A 16344-nucleotide genomic window follows, 5' to 3' on the forward strand; every position below is an offset into this window, starting at 1 on the left:
GCAGGCTCTCGGCCCGCCCTGACCACCCCTTTGCTACTGCCACCTCCTCCCGTCACCGTTATTATTTGCGAGTACAGAAAATATACTTATGTCCTGTAGTGTAATTCACACAACAGGTGAGGATACACAACATACTATTCATTAACTGGAACTTTTCTGTTTTTAGGTGATTGCCGGGAATGACAGTCGGTCCATTGAAGCAATCAGCTGGATTGGTGATGATCGACTTCTGAGTGTTGGATTGAATGGCGAAATCATTGAGTTTGACTTACAGAGACTATGTCCGAAGTACAGGCTGGATGCTTTTGGAGGCCCCCTTTGGTGCATGAGCTGTAACTGTGAGGAGACTCACCTAGCGGTTAGTATAGGGTAAAAAATTGGCAAGGAATGCACAAGAAGTTGAGAAAATTGATCTTAACAGCTTGTAGAACTTTTTCCTTACCTGTTCTTGGAGTTGGTGGTGGGGGCGGGGTGGTGGGCGGCAGTTGCCTAGTGGGATTATCACTGGGCTGTTAATCCAGAGACCAGATAACATTCCAGTGATCTAGCTCAAATCCTGCCACGGCAGATGGTGGAATTTGAATTCAATGAAATATCTGGAATTAAGAATCTAATGATGACCGTGAACCCATTGCTGATTGTTGGAAAAACCCAACTGGTTTACCAATGCCATTTCGAGAAGGAAACTACCATCCTTACCTGGTCTGGCTACGTTTGACTCCAGACCCACAGCAATGTGGTTGATGTGCCCTCTGGGCAATATATGCTGCTGGTCAGTGAATCTCTCATCCTGTGAATGAATAAATAAAAAAATATATGATGGGGGATAGCATTGAGGGAGCTCAACTCTATGTCTAATCCTATGATCTACCTGACATGGCAGTATTGATAAGTTTCCCATGAAGTAGAAGGATGTGGCCTACTATGAGTCAGTCAGTATTTATTTTGTGAAACTGACTGCTTGGAGATGAAGGTAGTGGGCCACATTCTCAAAATGCTACTGTTTGTGTTGTGGATATATCAACAGTGCTGTTATGAAGGGAATTCTAGAATTTTGATCCAGTGATAGTGGAAAAAAAAATGGTGTAGTTCAAGGCTGGACAGTATATGGTTTCAAGCAGTTCACATTCCTCCACATCCCTACCTAGCAATAGTTCTTGAACTTCAAGATTTTATAAGAAACGAATTCACAGTCATAGGATTTGGCTCAACCACAAACTTGTTAATTGAGAAAGAACCTGCTGATGTTCTGAACCAAAGCTTTTAAGCTGGTCTAAATTACACCACATTTTTATTGATTTGTCTGATTTAAATACCTCCACAATTTAGCCTTGGCTCCTATGCTAGAGACACATTCACCACAGCCAATTAGAAAATAGCTTTTACTGAAAACCACAGACAAAACTTCAAACTGCTGAAGCCGCCACTCAATTCAGTTCCAAACTGAGGACTTGGTTGTTACGCTGAAGTTACTTTAGCCACTCAGCCCTAGACCACCTCAGATTTGGCTGATAAATTACAACCCTTCATACGGTTGGTTTATCTGGTGAAAACTGTAGATCCTCAAGCCAGGTTGTAAGACCATAAGATATAAGAGCAGAATTAAGCCATTCATCCCAACGAGTCTGCTCCGCCATTCAATCATGGCTGATATGTTGCTCAACCCTATTCTCCTGCCTTCTCTCTGTATCCCTTGATTCCCCTTAATAATCAAAAACCCATCTATCTCTGTCTTAAATACAGCCAATGTCTTGGCCTCCACAGCCTTCTGCAATAGACCCTTTGGTCCAATTTGTCCATGCATTCCAGATATCCCAAATAAATCTAGTCCTTTTTGCCAACATTTAGCCAATTTATCCTTCTAAACTCTTCCTATTCATATACCTATACAGATGCCTTTTAAATGTTGTTATTGTACCCACCTCCATCACTTCCTCTGGCAACTCATTCAATGAATGCACCTAACACTGAGTGGAAAAAGTTGTGCCTTTAAAATCTTTCCCCTCTCACTTTAAACTTATGCCCTCCAGTTTTGGGCTGTCCTACCCTTAGGAAAAAGGCTTTGGCTATTCACCTCATCTATGTCCCTCAAAATTTTACAAGCCCCTTTAAGGTCCACTCCAGGTAAAACGAGTCTCAGCCTATCCAGCTTCTCCTTATAAGTGGAACCCTCCAGTCCCAGCAACACCCTTGTAAATTTTACCTGTCCCCTTTCTCTAGTTTAACACCCTTCGTATAGCATGGAGACCAGAGTTGTGTGCAGTATTCCAAAACTGGCTTCACCAGTGTCTTGTATAGCTGCAAAATGATGTTCCAACTGCTCAATGGACTCAATGCTCTGGCCAATGGAGGCAGCCTGCCAAATGCCACCTTCGTCACCTTGTCCACCTGCAATGCCACTATCAAGGAATTATGAACGTCCATCCCTGGTGTCTCTCTTCAACAACACTTCCCAGGGTCTTACCATTAACTATGTAATAGATCATGTCTACTGGCCCTCCTTTGTTTAGCTTGCTTGTAATCTCACAGAATGCTGATAGATTTGTCAGGCATGATGTCCCCTTGATGAAGCCATGCTGACTCAGCTGTATTTTACCATGCACATTTTTTCCTCTTTCTTCATTCACGGGATGAGTGCGTTGCTGGGTAGGCAGCACTAATGCCCAGAGGGCAGTTTAAAGTCAATCACATTAGCGAGTTGTGAGAAGATTTGTAGCTCAGGTTGAGGTTCTGGATGTGAGTTTGCTCGCTGAGCTGGAAGGTTCATTTTCAGACGTTTCATCACTTTTTTTTTTATTTGAAAAAATATACTTTATTCATAGAATGTACAAAAAATAAAACATTTATACACCTACCCAGTCATGCAAGCCACTCCGGGTTACCCGGGGGTACGTACACCAACTAAAGGGGAAAAAAAAACAAAACAGAGAAAAAAGAAAACAAAGCAAAGAAACCGCCCTGGCAGTCGTCACCCCGCACAGTCCCAGTTGGCCCCCTGACCAGTTGGGGAAGGCGCCAGCTGGGCCCAGTTACCAGATAGGATTCTTTTCCCTTTTCTGGACGAGGGGGCTCATACGGTGGTCTTTCCCCACCGCGCCTTGGCGGCGGCTGCCCCAAGCTTTAGCGCGTCCCTCAGCATGTAGTCCTGGACCTTGGAGTGCGCCAGTCTGCAACACTCGGTCGGGGTCAGTTCTTTCAGCTGGCAGACCAGCAAGTTGCGGGCAGACCAAAGAGCGTCTTTCACCGCATTGATGGTCCTCCAGGCGCAGTTGATGTTGGTCTCTGTGTGCGTCCCCGGAAACAGCCCGTAGAGCACGGAGTCCCGCGTCACGGAGCTGCTCGGGACGAACCTCGACAAATACCACTGCATCCCCCTCCAGACCTCCTGCGCATAGGCACACTCCAGAAGGAGGTGATCAACAGTCTCCCCCCCCGCAGCCACCTAGAGGGCAGCGTGCGGTGGTGCAGAGATTCCGGGCGTGCATAAAGGATCTCACTGGCAGAGCCCCTCTCACCGCCAGCCAAGCAATGTCCTTGTGCTTGTTTGAAAGTTCTGGCGATGAGGCATTCTGCCAAACGACTTTGGCAGTCTGCGTGGGGAACCACACGACGGGATCCACCCTCTCCTTTTCCCGAAGGGTCCCGAGGATACTACGTGCTGACCACTGCCTGACGGCCTTGTGGTCAAAGGTGTTTCCTTTCAAAAATTTCTCCACGAAGGACAGGTGGTACGGAACGGTCCAACTACTCGGAGCGTTCCGCGGCAACGAGGCCAGGCCCATCCTTCGCAACACCGGGGACAGGTAGAACCTCAGTAAGTAGTGACACTTGGTGTTTGCGTACTGAGGATCTACGCACAGCTTGATGCAGCCACACACAAAGGTAGCCGTCAGGGTGAGGGTGGCGTTTGGTACGCCCTTTCCCCCATTTCCCAGGTCTTTGTACATGGTATCTCTGCGGACCCGGTCCATCCTCGACCCCCAAATGAAGTGGAAGATGGCCCAGGTGACCGCAGCGGCGCAGGTCCAGGTAATAGGCCAGGCCTGCGCCACATACAACAGTACCGAAAGCCCCTCGCACCTGACAACCAGGTTCTTACCCGCGATGGAGAGGGACCGGAGCGTCCACCTGCCCAGCTTCTGCTTAAATTTGGAGATACGCTCCTCCCAAGTCTTAGTGCATGCCCCAGCTCCACCAAACCAAACACCCAGCACCTTCAGGTAGTCTGTCCTGACGGTGAAGGGGATGAAGGAGCGGTTGTCCCAGTTCCCAAAGAACATGACCTCGCTCTTACCCCTATTGACTTTGGCACCCGAGGCCAGTTCAAACTGGCCGCAGATGTCCAACAGCCTACTCACCGACCGACGATTGGTGCAGAAGACGGCGACATCATCCATGTACAGGGAGGTCTTGACCTGAAGGCCTCCGCTGCCTGGGATAGTCACGCCCTTCAGGCTCACGTCCTTCCTGATGGAGGCGGCGAAAGGCTCCACACAGCACACGAACAAGGCAGGAGAGAGCGGGCAGCCCTGCCTGACTCCAGATCTAACAGGAAAACTGTCTGATTCCCACCCGTTGATCGAGACTGCGCTAACGATGTTGGCGTAGAGCAGCCGGATCCAATTGCGGATGCCCTCCCCGAACCCCAATTTGGAGAGGACGTCCCTCATGTAAGCATGAGAGACCCTGTCGAAGGCCTTCTCCTGGTCCAGGCTGACGAGGCAGGTGTCCACCCGCCTGTCCTGTACGTAGGCGATCGTATCCCTGATGAGCGCGAGGCTCTCAGCGATCTTCCTGCCCGGCACAGCACAGGTTTGGTCAGGGTGAATCACCGACTCCAGGACAGACCTGACCCGGTTGGCAATGACCTTGGCCAGGATTTTGTAGTCCACGTTCAAAAGTGAAATGGGACGCCAATTCTTAATTTCTTCCCTCTTCCCCCTTCCTCTTGTAAATGAGGGTGATGATGCCCTTCCTCATGGACTTGCACATTTCCCCTGCCCGAAGCGCACTATCGTACACCTCCAGCAGGTCCTGGCCGACCAGGCCCCACAGAGCAGAATACAGCTCGACCGGTAAGCCATCGCTTCCGGGAGTCCTATTCCTCTGCAAGGACAGGAGGGCTCTGGTCAGCTCGTCCAGGGATATCGGCCGGTCCAGCCACTCCCTCGTGCCGTCGTCTAAGACCTCCGTGATAGACGACAGGAACGACTCGGAGGCCGTGCTGTCCGTGGGCTTCGTGTCGTACAGTCCGGCATAGAAGGATCTGCTGATCCTCAAAACGTCGGGCCGAGATGACGTCACCGAGCCGTCGTCCTCCTTCAGCCGGCTAAGCACAGAGCTCTCTTTGTGCACCTTCTGAAAGAAGAAACGCGAGCACGTCTCGTCCTGCTCCACAGAGCGGACCCTAGACCGGAAGATTATCCTGGAGGCCTCCGCGGCGAAGAGCGAGGCTTGCTGGCCCCTCACCTCGCGGAGGTCCTCCGTGACATCGACCCCCATCAACTGCAGAAGGAGCAGGTTCTGCACCCTTTTCTGGAGTCGCGACAGCTTTCCCCGCCTCTCTCTTGCCTTCTGAACACCCTTGAGGACAAAGAACCTCTTGATGTTCTCCTTCACCGTCTCCCACCAGTCGCCTGGAGACTCAAAGAGGGGTTTCACGGTTCTCCAACCGGTGTACTCCCTCTTAAGCTCCTCGACGTTCTCTGGGGTCAACAGAGTCGTGTTGAGCTTCCACGTCCCCTTGCCGGCCGGCTGGTCGTCCTGTAAGTGACAGTCGGCCAACAGGAGGCAGTGGTCAGAGAAGAACACCGGCTCGACACCAGTGGATCTGACCGAGAACGTCCGTGACACAAACAGGAAGTCTATCCTTGAGCGGATAGACCCGTCTGGCCGCGACCAGGTGTACCTCTGCTGCGCTTCGTCTGCAGGGGTGCTGAAGACGTCGAGCAGCTTGGCGTCCTTCACCGTGCCCATCAGGAATCTGGACGTGACGTCCAGTTGAATCCCCCCACCCGCTGTCCCCACGCCGGATCTTCCATCTGCATCAATGATGCAGTTGAAGTCTCCGCCTAGGATGACCGGCCTGGACGTAGCCAGCAGGGGTGGAAGCCGCTGCAGGACGTCCAACCGCTCACTCCGTACCACTGGGGCGTACACGTTGATCAGCCTCAGGGGAGCATTCCTGTAGGTGATGTCAGCCACTAGGAGGCGCCCCCCCACCACCTCCTGAACTTGAGAGATGGTGAAGTTGTGCCCCCGCAGCAGAATAGCCAGGCCCGAGGAGCGACAGTCGTTACCCCCCGACCAGATCGAAGGCCCACAGGTCCAGGCGCCGGACCATTTCCCGTACCTGCCGAGGTGCGGTATCCCGCACTCCTGCAGAAACAGGAGGTCCGCCTTGATGGTGGTCAGGTAGGCCAACGTGGACACACATCTCGCGGTTGACTTGACGCTGCGCACATTAATGCTCGCAATTCGTACCCCCATTGTGGGCAGTGACCGCAGTACCCTCCCCAAGTCCAAGGTCCAGCCCCTCCATCTGTCCCTTCATGCCCATTGCCCGGGCTAACTGCTGGACGCTCTCTGGGCTCAGGAAACCGTCTGTGCTGCCTTCCGGGTCGCATCCCCCCGTCAGGGGTGCGGAGGCAGGAGGGTCCGGCTCCGGATCAGGCTGGGGACGTGCTGTTTCCTCCTTCCCGCCTGGAAGTTCCGGGGGGCCCTCCAGTGCTCCAGCGGCACTTGACTGGGTGTCGGAGTGAGCCTCAGGACGCCTCCCGTCACCTGGAAGCGGGGTGCTGCTTTCCTTCCCCCTCGAGACCTTTAACTTCTGCTTCGGGTGGGCCCTCTCCGAATCCTCCTCGTCAGAGGAGCTCTTATAGCCCCCCTGTAGCTGTCTCTTCCCTCCTGATTGTTGCGGTTCCTGGGCCCGTCGACGCACCTTCCTCCTCGCTTTCCGGACTGTAGTCCACTCCCCTGGGTCGCCTGTCGCCGCCTCCATTGGCTCCGGGTTGTCGGGGGGGATTGGAGCCTGCAGGGGTGCTTTGCTGGCCTCGGGCCCATCCTGCAGGGCTGGGCCCTCCTGCACGGCCTGGCCCTCCTGCACATTAGTGGGGTCCTTGCTGGGTCCTGGTGCCTTCCTCTCCTCCGGGGGGGCTGGCCCCGCATTTCCCCTGCCGGCGACCTGGGCGTAGGTGGTACCCCACCGCGGGCATGCCCTATAGAAGTGGCCCGCTTCCCTGCAAAGGTTGCAGCTTCTCTCTCGTGGGCAATCCTTTACAAGGTGTCCCTCCTCCCTGCAGATGGTGACTTTGCAGTCGGCCGCCATGTGACCTGACCTACCACAGGCATGGCAGACTTTAGGTTGCCCTGCATAGGTCAGGTAGCCCCTGCTCCCGCCGATCGCGAAGCTGGACGGTGGGTGTGCGACATTCCCATCTGCGCCCATCCTCAGCGTCACCTTGACCTGCCTCTTACTCGTCCAGATGCCAAAGGGGTCCACCATGTCAGTTAGGTCCCCTTCCACCTTCACATACCTTCCGAGGAAGGTCAGGACATCAACTGCTGGCACATGCGGGTTGTACATGTGTACAGTCACCATACGGCTCCTCTGCGCTGGCATCACAAACAGTGGGACAGCGGTCAATACAGAGAGGGGGCCCTCACCTCCTTTCTCCTTGAAAACCTCCAGGAAGCGCTCGCAAAGCTTGGCACTCCGGAAGGTCACATCGTAAAAACCCCCTCCGGGGAAATCCTGCAGGCAGTAAATGTCCGCAGCAGTGAACCCACAACAGTCCAACAGGACGCTCTTCACGAAGAAGGTGCGGTCCACAGGTGCACCTTCATCCACCTTCTTTACGGAAACACGGATGGTGTTCCGGACCCCCTGACCTGGGGCACGAGCACTTGCCGCAGCCATCGTTGCAGGTTGGCTGCTCCCCTGAACCAGCGTTAGGCCGAAGCCAGCATTAAGATCCACTGGTCGCAAGGGTGCACAGCCAACCCGACGTCCTCCTTTCACCTCCAAGACTGCACTCTCGTCCTCTCAGTCCACAAGAGAGTGGGTCTTTATTGTGTTCGAGATGTGAGCTGGTTCACTGAGCTGTAAGGTTTGTTCCCAGACGTTTCATCACCATTCTAGGCAACATCATCAGTGAGCCTCCAACAAAGCGCTGGTATCATGTCCCGCTTTCTATTTATCTGGTTAGGTTTCCTTGGGTTGGTGATGTCATTTCCTGCATTGGTGATGTCATTTCCTGTTCTTTTTCTCAGGGGATGGTAGATTGTCTCCAAATCAATGTGTTTGTTGATGGAGTTCCGGTTGGAATGTCATGCTTCTAGGAATTCTCGTGCGTGTCTCTGTTTGGCTTGTCCTAGGATGGATGTGTTGTCCCAATCAAAGTGGTGTCCTTCCTCATCTGTGTGTAAGGATACGAGTGATAGTGGGTCATGTCGTTTTGTGGCTAGTTGATGTTCATGTATCCTGGTGGCTGGCTTTCTGCCAGTTTGTCCAATGTAGTGTTTGTCACAGTTCTTGCAAGGTATTTTGTAGATGATGTTCGTTTTATTTGTTGTCTGTACAGGGTCTTTTAAGTTCATCAGCTGCTGTTTTAGTGTGTTGGTGGGTTTGTGGGCTACCCTGATGCCAAGAGGTCTGAGTAGTCTGGCAGTCATTTCGGAAATGTCTTTGATGTAGGGGAGAGTGGTTATGGTTTCTGAGCCCGTTTTGTCTGTTTGTTTGGATTTGTTGCTGAGAAATCGGCGGACTGTGTTCATAGGGTACCCATTCTTTTTGAATACGCTGTATAGGTGATTTTCCTCTGCTCTGCGTAGTTCCTCTGTGCTGCAGTGTGTGGTGGCTCGTTGGAATAATGTTCTAATGCAGCTTCGTTTGTGGGTGTTGGGATGGTTGCTCCTGTAGTTCAGTGTTTGGTCCGTATGTGTTGTTTTCCTGTAGACGCTGGTTTGAAGTTCCCCACTGGCTGTTCGCTCTACTGTGACATCTAGGAATGGCAGTTTGCTGTTGTTTTCCTCCTCTTTTGTGAATGTTATGCCAGTAAAGGGTATTATTGATGGTCTTGAAGGTTTCCTCTAATTTGTTTTGTTTAGTGATGACAAAGGTGTCATCCATGTAGTGGACCCAAAGTTTGGGTTGGATGATTGGCAGAGCTGTTTGTTCGAGTCTCTGCATTACTGCCTCTGCTAAGAACCCTGATATCGGAGATCCCATGGGTGTACCGTTGGTTTGTCTGTAGGTTTTGTTATTGAAAGTGAAGTGGGTGGTGAGGCATGGGTCCACTAGCTTGATGATGTTGTCCTTGCTGATGAGGTTGGTGGTGTCTGGTGTATGTGTCTTCTGTTCTTCTAATAGTGTAGTCAGTGTTTCTTTGGCCAGGTTGATGTTGATGGATGTGAACAGGGCTGTTACGTCAAAGGAGACCATTATTTCATCCTCTTCTATCTTGGTGTCTTTGGTGTTCAGGAATTTTTGGGTGGAGCGAATGGAGTGGCCGGAGTCTTCTACTAGGTGTTTTAGTCTTTGGTGTAGTTCCTTGGCTAATCTGTAGGTTGGTGTTCCAGGTAGCGACACTATGGGTCTGAGGGGGGCTCCTGATTTGTGAATTTTTGGTAGTCCGTAGAAGCGTGGTGTGTTGGATCCATCTGGTTTCAATTTTTGGAAGTCTGTCTTGTTTAATTCTCCAGATTTTTGAACTTTTTTTGAGTAAGGCTGTGATTCAGTTCTCTAGTTTTGGGGTCGGGTCTATCGCCGCCTGTTGGTAAGTGTCGGTATCTGCAAGCAGTGCGTTCGTTTTCTCAATGTAGTCTGTTCGGTTTAAGACGACTGTCAAGCGTCCTTTGCAAGTAGGATAATGATGTTTTTATCTTTTTTTGAGTCCTTTTAGGGCTTTCCTTTCTTGTGTATTGAGTGTGTTTTCTTCCTTTTTCCTGCTTAGTGTTGGTGCGACTGTCTGTCTGATGGTTTGCTGGGTTTCTTTTGTGACTTTGTTGTCTTTCAGTGTTGTTTCTAATGCTGCTAAGAAATCTTTCTTGTCCACATCCCGGAAGTTGTAATTTAATCCTCTTACTAAGACGGCTTTTTCAGTGTCTGTTAATGGTCGGTCAGATAAGTTTTTTTAACCCATGTTTCTGTGCTGTCCCACCTCTGCTGGGTCTGTCCTGCTGGTGGGACTGGACTTATTGAGGTAATGTGATGGTGGCGTCTGGGACATTGTCCGTAAGGTACAATTCTGTGAGTATGACTGTCAGGCTGTTGCATAACTAGTCTGTGAGACAGCTCTCCCAATTTTGACACTAGATGTTAGTGTGGAGGACTTTGCAGGGTCAGTGGGGCTGTTTCTGATGTTGTCTTTTCTGGTGCTAAGGTTGATGCCAGTTGATCTGTCTGGTTTCATTTCTTTGAGACTTTGTAGTGACTGGTACAACTGAATGGCTTGCTAGGCTGTTTCAGAGGGCAGTTAAGAGTCAACCACATTGCTGTGGGTCTGGAGTCACAAATTTCCTACCCTGAAGGACTTTAGTGAACCAGATTCTGACAATCGACAATGATTTCATGGTGATCAGTAGATTATTAACACTGGATTTTTTTTAATGAATTCAGCTACCACCACCTGCTATGGCAGGATTCGAACCCAGGTCCCCAGAACATTTAACTGAGTTTCTTGATTAATAGTCTACCAATAATACACTAGGCGATCGCCTATCCACTTGATGAATGTCTGACTTGCAAACTCTTATACTCGTGAATGCAATCTCATACAGGAATGTAATTTTAAAGATCTGACATTAAAGTATTTCCTGTGCTTATGAATGGTATTTATGTTATCATGCATTGTGTTCGTTGGGTACAAATCGATTTATGACCGAGTCAAGAACAGAACCCGTTTACAGACGAGGGATAGTCTTAGATATGTGCTGAGGGTGGGCTTTTATTTGCAGCCCTTTTGCTCATGGGCTTTGAAGTTCTTTTACATTTTAAATAAAGTCCAATAGGAGGAGATTCTGATCCTACAAAATTTGCATATATTAGAACAAAGAACAAAGAAAATTACAGCACAGGAACAGGCCCTTCGGCCCTCCAAGCCTGTGCTGATCGAGATCCTCTGTCTAAGCCTGTCATCTATTTTCTAAGGGTCTGTATCCCTTTGCTCCCTGCCCATCCATGTGCCTGTCCAGATACATCTTTAAAAGACACTATTGTGTCTGTGTCTACCACCTCCGCTGGCAACGCATTCCAGGCACCCACCACCCTCTGTGTAAAGAACTTTACACGCATATCTCTCTAAAACTTTCCTCCTCTCACTTTGAACTCATGACCCCTGGTAAATGAGTCCCCCACTCTGGGGGGAGAAAGCTTCTTGCTATCCACCTTGTCTATACACCTCATGATTTTGTAGACTTCATCTCCGTCTTTCTAATGTAAATAATCCTAATCTACTCGGCCTTTCTTCATAGTTAGCACCCTCCATACCAGGCAACATCCTGGTGAACCTCCTCTGCACCCTCTCCGACGCATCCACATCCTTTTGGTAATATCGCGACCAGGACTGTACACAGTACTCCAAATGTGACCGAACCAAAGTTCTCTTGTTCTTCTAACTGGTAGTAGTTGTGGGTTTGGAAAATGCTGTTTGAGGGCCTTGTTGAGTAGTTGAAGCACAGCTTGTAGATCGTACAAATAGCTACTACTGTGCAATGATGGTGGACGAGTTGAAGGTGTAAGATGACATCCCAATCAAGCCAGCTATTTCTTACTGGTTGGCGTTGAACCTCTTGGAGGGTTGCTGCACTTATCCTGGAAAGTGGACTGTATTCCATACAGTCTTGCTTTCTGCCCTGTAGGGCAGAATTTATTGAATCTGGTGATTTACATGGCTGGTCCAGTTCAGTTTCAGGTCAATGGTAATCCCCAGGATGTTGATGGTGCGGGATTCAGCGCTGGAAATGGCATTGAACGTCAGGGGTGTTGCTTAAATCTTATCTTTTTGGATGTGGTCAATCTAACGTGGTGCAAATATTATTTCCTACTTGTCAGCCCAAGCTCAGGTTTTGCTACTTATGGCCATAAGCTGCTTCAGTACTTGAGGTGTTGGTGCTGAACATTTTACAATCATCAGCAAACATCCCCACTTCTGACTTTGATAGTGAGAAGGATGTAGTCAAAGATGTTAAGGAAAATCTATTTCATTTCCATGAAAGTTTCTTAGGAAATTGGATTTCAAGTAACTGAATGTCTGCAAAAAATCTTTTTCTTTCACTTTAAGCTTTTATCAAATGTGAATTGATGAAGTGAAGGATTTTATTTCAATGTAATTCACATCTAACTGTGATTCTTGTCCAGTACAATGTGCACAGGTTACTAATGGCTATGTGTCTTTTACTGGTAGGTTGGATGTGAAGATGGCTCGGTCAAATTGTTTGAGATTCTTCCAGAAAAACTTCAGTTTGAGAGAAATCTGGATCGTCAGAAAGGTGTGGAGCAATGAGTCTCGTCTTTTGTAATCCTGAACCGTATAGCACAATTGCTAGAGGGTCAGATGCTCGTCACCCTGTTTCAATGTAACTCAGCACAGGAGGGTTGCTTGTAACTGCGTTTGGAATGTGTTTTTGAGGAATGAGAAATGTGAGTTTAGCCAATAGCAGTAAGTTACAAATAGAGACTACAGTTTGGCACATGTATGAATTTCAAAGGAGTAGTGCAGAGTGCGTGTTTGGTGGTACTGAAATTTTGCATTCCTGAAGAAAAGATGCTGTCAAAGATTTTTGTCTGACATTCACCTGGACAGAATCACAAAAATACCAAATCTCAAGGAGAAACATGGGTACTATTTGATTGGTAAGTGTACTTGGTCAAGGTGTTGCCATGGAGAGTGCACCAGGAAACAATTATCCCAGCCTTTTGGTCACGTTGCAAGAAGCAAGTTGCCCCCGAGTAATCGATATGTATTTTGGTACGTTTTGAGGTTTGGTGTTCTTGCGGTACTGTCCTGATGAGTGCAAGACAAAAAGCTTCAACAGTGCCCCTCTCCCCCCCTCTCCCCCCCCTCTCTCCCGTTGAACAATATATTGTAGTTAAGTTGTCAATTTGGAGTCCTGACCTCAACCAGGTCAGGAGACAGAAGTTTGAATCCCACCCAACAGCTGCAAAATCGAAAGTCAGTTCCATAAATAAATAGTCAGTTCAAATAAAAAGCTTCTTATCAGTGATAACAATGGTGAAAGAACCAGATTGTTGTAGCAATACATCAAGTTCACTAACTTCCATGCTGTGAATGAATAAAAAGAGTAACTTTGTACACACTACTGAAATGAGTAGTCACATGGCAAATGAATTTTAATGTAGAGAGGAGCCACATGATGCATTTTGGAAGCAAGAATGAGACAAGACAATACAATGTAAGTTTATACTATTTGCAGAAGCAGAGAACCTAGGGATGAATTGATTAAAATTTTTTCAGTATAGAGGATACTAGTAGCATCCCATAATTAGCATCAGGTCAGAAAATAGAAGGGAAGGAGGACCTCACTAAAATTATAATCAGCAGATTGTGAGCCCACAACTCCAGTTCATTCCTGAGTTTTAATGGACTAATAGGTTCTTAAATGGAGTGGCTAGTGAGATAATTGAAGCTTTGTTTTTAACTTTCCAAAAATCCCTAGATTTGAGGAAAGTCCCTTCAGACTGAAAAATTGCAAATGTAACTCAATTTTTCAAGAAGGGAAGGAGACAAAAGCACAGCATCAAAGTGAATGGATAACCTTTTTAGAAATGCATTCAGGAGGAATTTCTTCAGCCAGAGGGTAGTGAATCTGTGGAGCTCATTATTGCAGAAGACTGTGGAATTCATTGATTATATTTAAGACAGCGATAGTTAGGTTCTTGATTCGTAAGGGAATCGGGAGAATGGGAAACGCTAACCCTATTGAGGAAACTATGGGCAAGTTAGTTTAACGCAGTGAAAGTGTTAAAAGCTACTGGCAAAGTTTGCATCGCAAGTAGTTTAAAAAAAAGTTCAAAATAACGATGTAGAGTTAACATAGTTTTGTTAAAGGGAAATCATGTTTAGACAACTAATTGGCATTAAGGGTAAAAAGATAATGAGAGAGAAAGTAGGACCAATTAAGAATCACAGTGGTAACCTGTGCATGGAACCAGAGGACATGGATGGCATTCTAAATGGATGTGTTGTGTCAGTGTTCACTCATAAGAAGGACAATGTAGATATAGAAATCAAGGTGAAAGAGTAAGACTGTAAGATATAAGAACAGAATTAGACCATTCAGCACATCTTGTCTGCTCTACCATTCGATCGTGGCTGATATCTTTCTCAACCTCATTCTCCTACTTAAAGAAATTAGTATCAACAGAGATGATGGTCTGACATGCTTAAATGTAGACCAATCTCCACACTAGATAAAGTGTATCTCAGATTGTTCACTGAAGCAAAGGATGTGCTGGCAGTAATTTTCAGTTCCTCTCTGGCCACAGGAGAGGTGCCACAGGACTGGAGGAGAGCCAATGTGATGCCATTATTCAAGAAGGGAGCAAATGATAAACTAGAAACCATCAGAAAACTACAGGCCATCGGTCTAACCTCATTGGTGAGGCAACGATTGGAAGCAATTTTGATGGACAGAATTAATCAAGAACAGTCAGCATGGAGTCGATATGGGGAGGTCATATCAGACCAATGGTTAACTTTTTTGAGAATTTTGACAAATTGGACACCGAGTTAGATGAATGGCAAGAAGCAGAGGGTGCTGGTTGAGTGATGTGTTTGTGCCTGGAAGCCTATGCTCAATGGGATTCTGCAGGGATCGGTGTTGAGGCCCTTGTTGTTTATGGTTTTATATAAATGATTTAGACTTGAATATAGGAGGGTTGATACCAAAATTTGGTGGGTGGTAATTGGTGCGGAGATATTCTTGCTAGTTAGATGAGCTGTTAAGTGCTGTAGACCTCTGACTAAAGAATTGCAGGGCTGTGGGAAAGCACAGAGAAGTAATTCATTAAGTGACTCTGGATATGAGTTTGCTCGCTGAGCTGGAAGTTTAGTTTTCAGACGTTTCGTCACCATTCTAGGTAACATCATCAGTGAGCCTCTGACGAAGCGCTGGTGTTATGTCCCGCTTTCTATTTATCTGGTTAGGTTTCCTTGAGTTGGTGATGTCATTTCCTGTTCTTTTTCTCAGGGGGTGGTAGATTAGAAGCATAGCATTCCAACCGGAACTCCATCAACAAACACATTGACTTGGAGCCAATCTACCACCCCCTGAGAAAAAGAACAGGAAATGACATCACCAACGCAGGAAATGACATCACCAACCCAAGGAAACCTAAACAGATAAATAGAAAGCGGGACATAACGCCAGCGCTTCATCGGAGGCTCACTGATGATGTTACCTAGAACGGTGACGCAACGTCTGAAAATGAACCTTCCAGCTCAGTGAGCAAACTCACATCCAGAACATCAACCTGAGCTACAAATCTTCTCAAAACTCGCTATTAAGTGACTCTTTCAAAGAGTTGATATTATTCACAGAATGTGACAGCTTCTCCCTGTACCATAAAACTTGTTGAGTTAGCAGTAGTAAAGTTTAATGGACTTCCCTTCTCTGTCTGGCAGGTCGTGTACTTTCTTTGGCTTGGCACAAGTCAGGTACGATGATTGCGACAGGATCGCTCGATGTTATCAGAGTTTTTGATGTGAAGTCTGGTAAGTTTGGCAATATCTTTGCAGCTCAGATAAAGATGTCAGCATATGGAAGTGGCAAGTTGCGCAGAACAAACTAGCTGACATAATATGTACAACAAGAGGGTGCTATTGCTTTCTTCTAATTAATGTTACACAAGCATTAAAAAGTCATACAACTTGTATACATCTCTTGTTTTTCATTTATTTATGAAATTAATTAACTGTTACCACTCTGTGAAGATGGTCAGAAAATCAGGCTCCAATTCTCTACAAACTACCAGAAATTCATATGTTATTTAATCACAAAAATAGTTATTGTTTTTCTTTATTACTTTTATTAATACTATCTGGAACAAAAGAGATGTTAAACAGGTTTCTGCAAAAACAAAAATAGCTGAAGAAATGCAGCAGATCTGGCAGCATGTGTGAAGAGAAAGCAGAGTTAATTTTTCCGGTCCAAACTTATTTTTAAACAAGTGGCAAATGGTTATTAAGTTATTGAGCAGATTTAAACTATATCCCCCAATCCCAAACAAATACGCATTATGCACAGATGATATGAGATGACACAGCTCCATAGTATAATTATAAAATGGAAGAATATGGGCAAAGCCCTATTTGTCAAGTCACA

General features: G+C 47.4%; 1 protein-coding gene across 1 annotated transcript in view; it reads left to right on the forward strand.

Moving 5' to 3' along the window:
* Nucleotides 1–16344, forward strand: part of utp4 (UTP4 small subunit processome component) — a 45554-nt gene that overhangs the window by 381 nt on the left and 28829 nt on the right. The window contains exons 2-4 of the mRNA XM_059651825.1: nucleotides 167–358; nucleotides 12405–12489; nucleotides 15645–15734. Of these exons, the coding sequence (XP_059507808.1) occupies nucleotides 167–358; nucleotides 12405–12489; nucleotides 15645–15734 (367 nt within the window). The remainder of the gene's footprint in view (nucleotides 1–166; nucleotides 359–12404; nucleotides 12490–15644; nucleotides 15735–16344) is intronic.

This window comes from Stegostoma tigrinum, chromosome 16, assembly GCF_030684315.1.
Source record: "Stegostoma tigrinum isolate sSteTig4 chromosome 16, sSteTig4.hap1, whole genome shotgun sequence".
Lineage (NCBI taxonomy): Eukaryota > Metazoa > Chordata > Chondrichthyes > Orectolobiformes > Stegostomatidae > Stegostoma > Stegostoma tigrinum.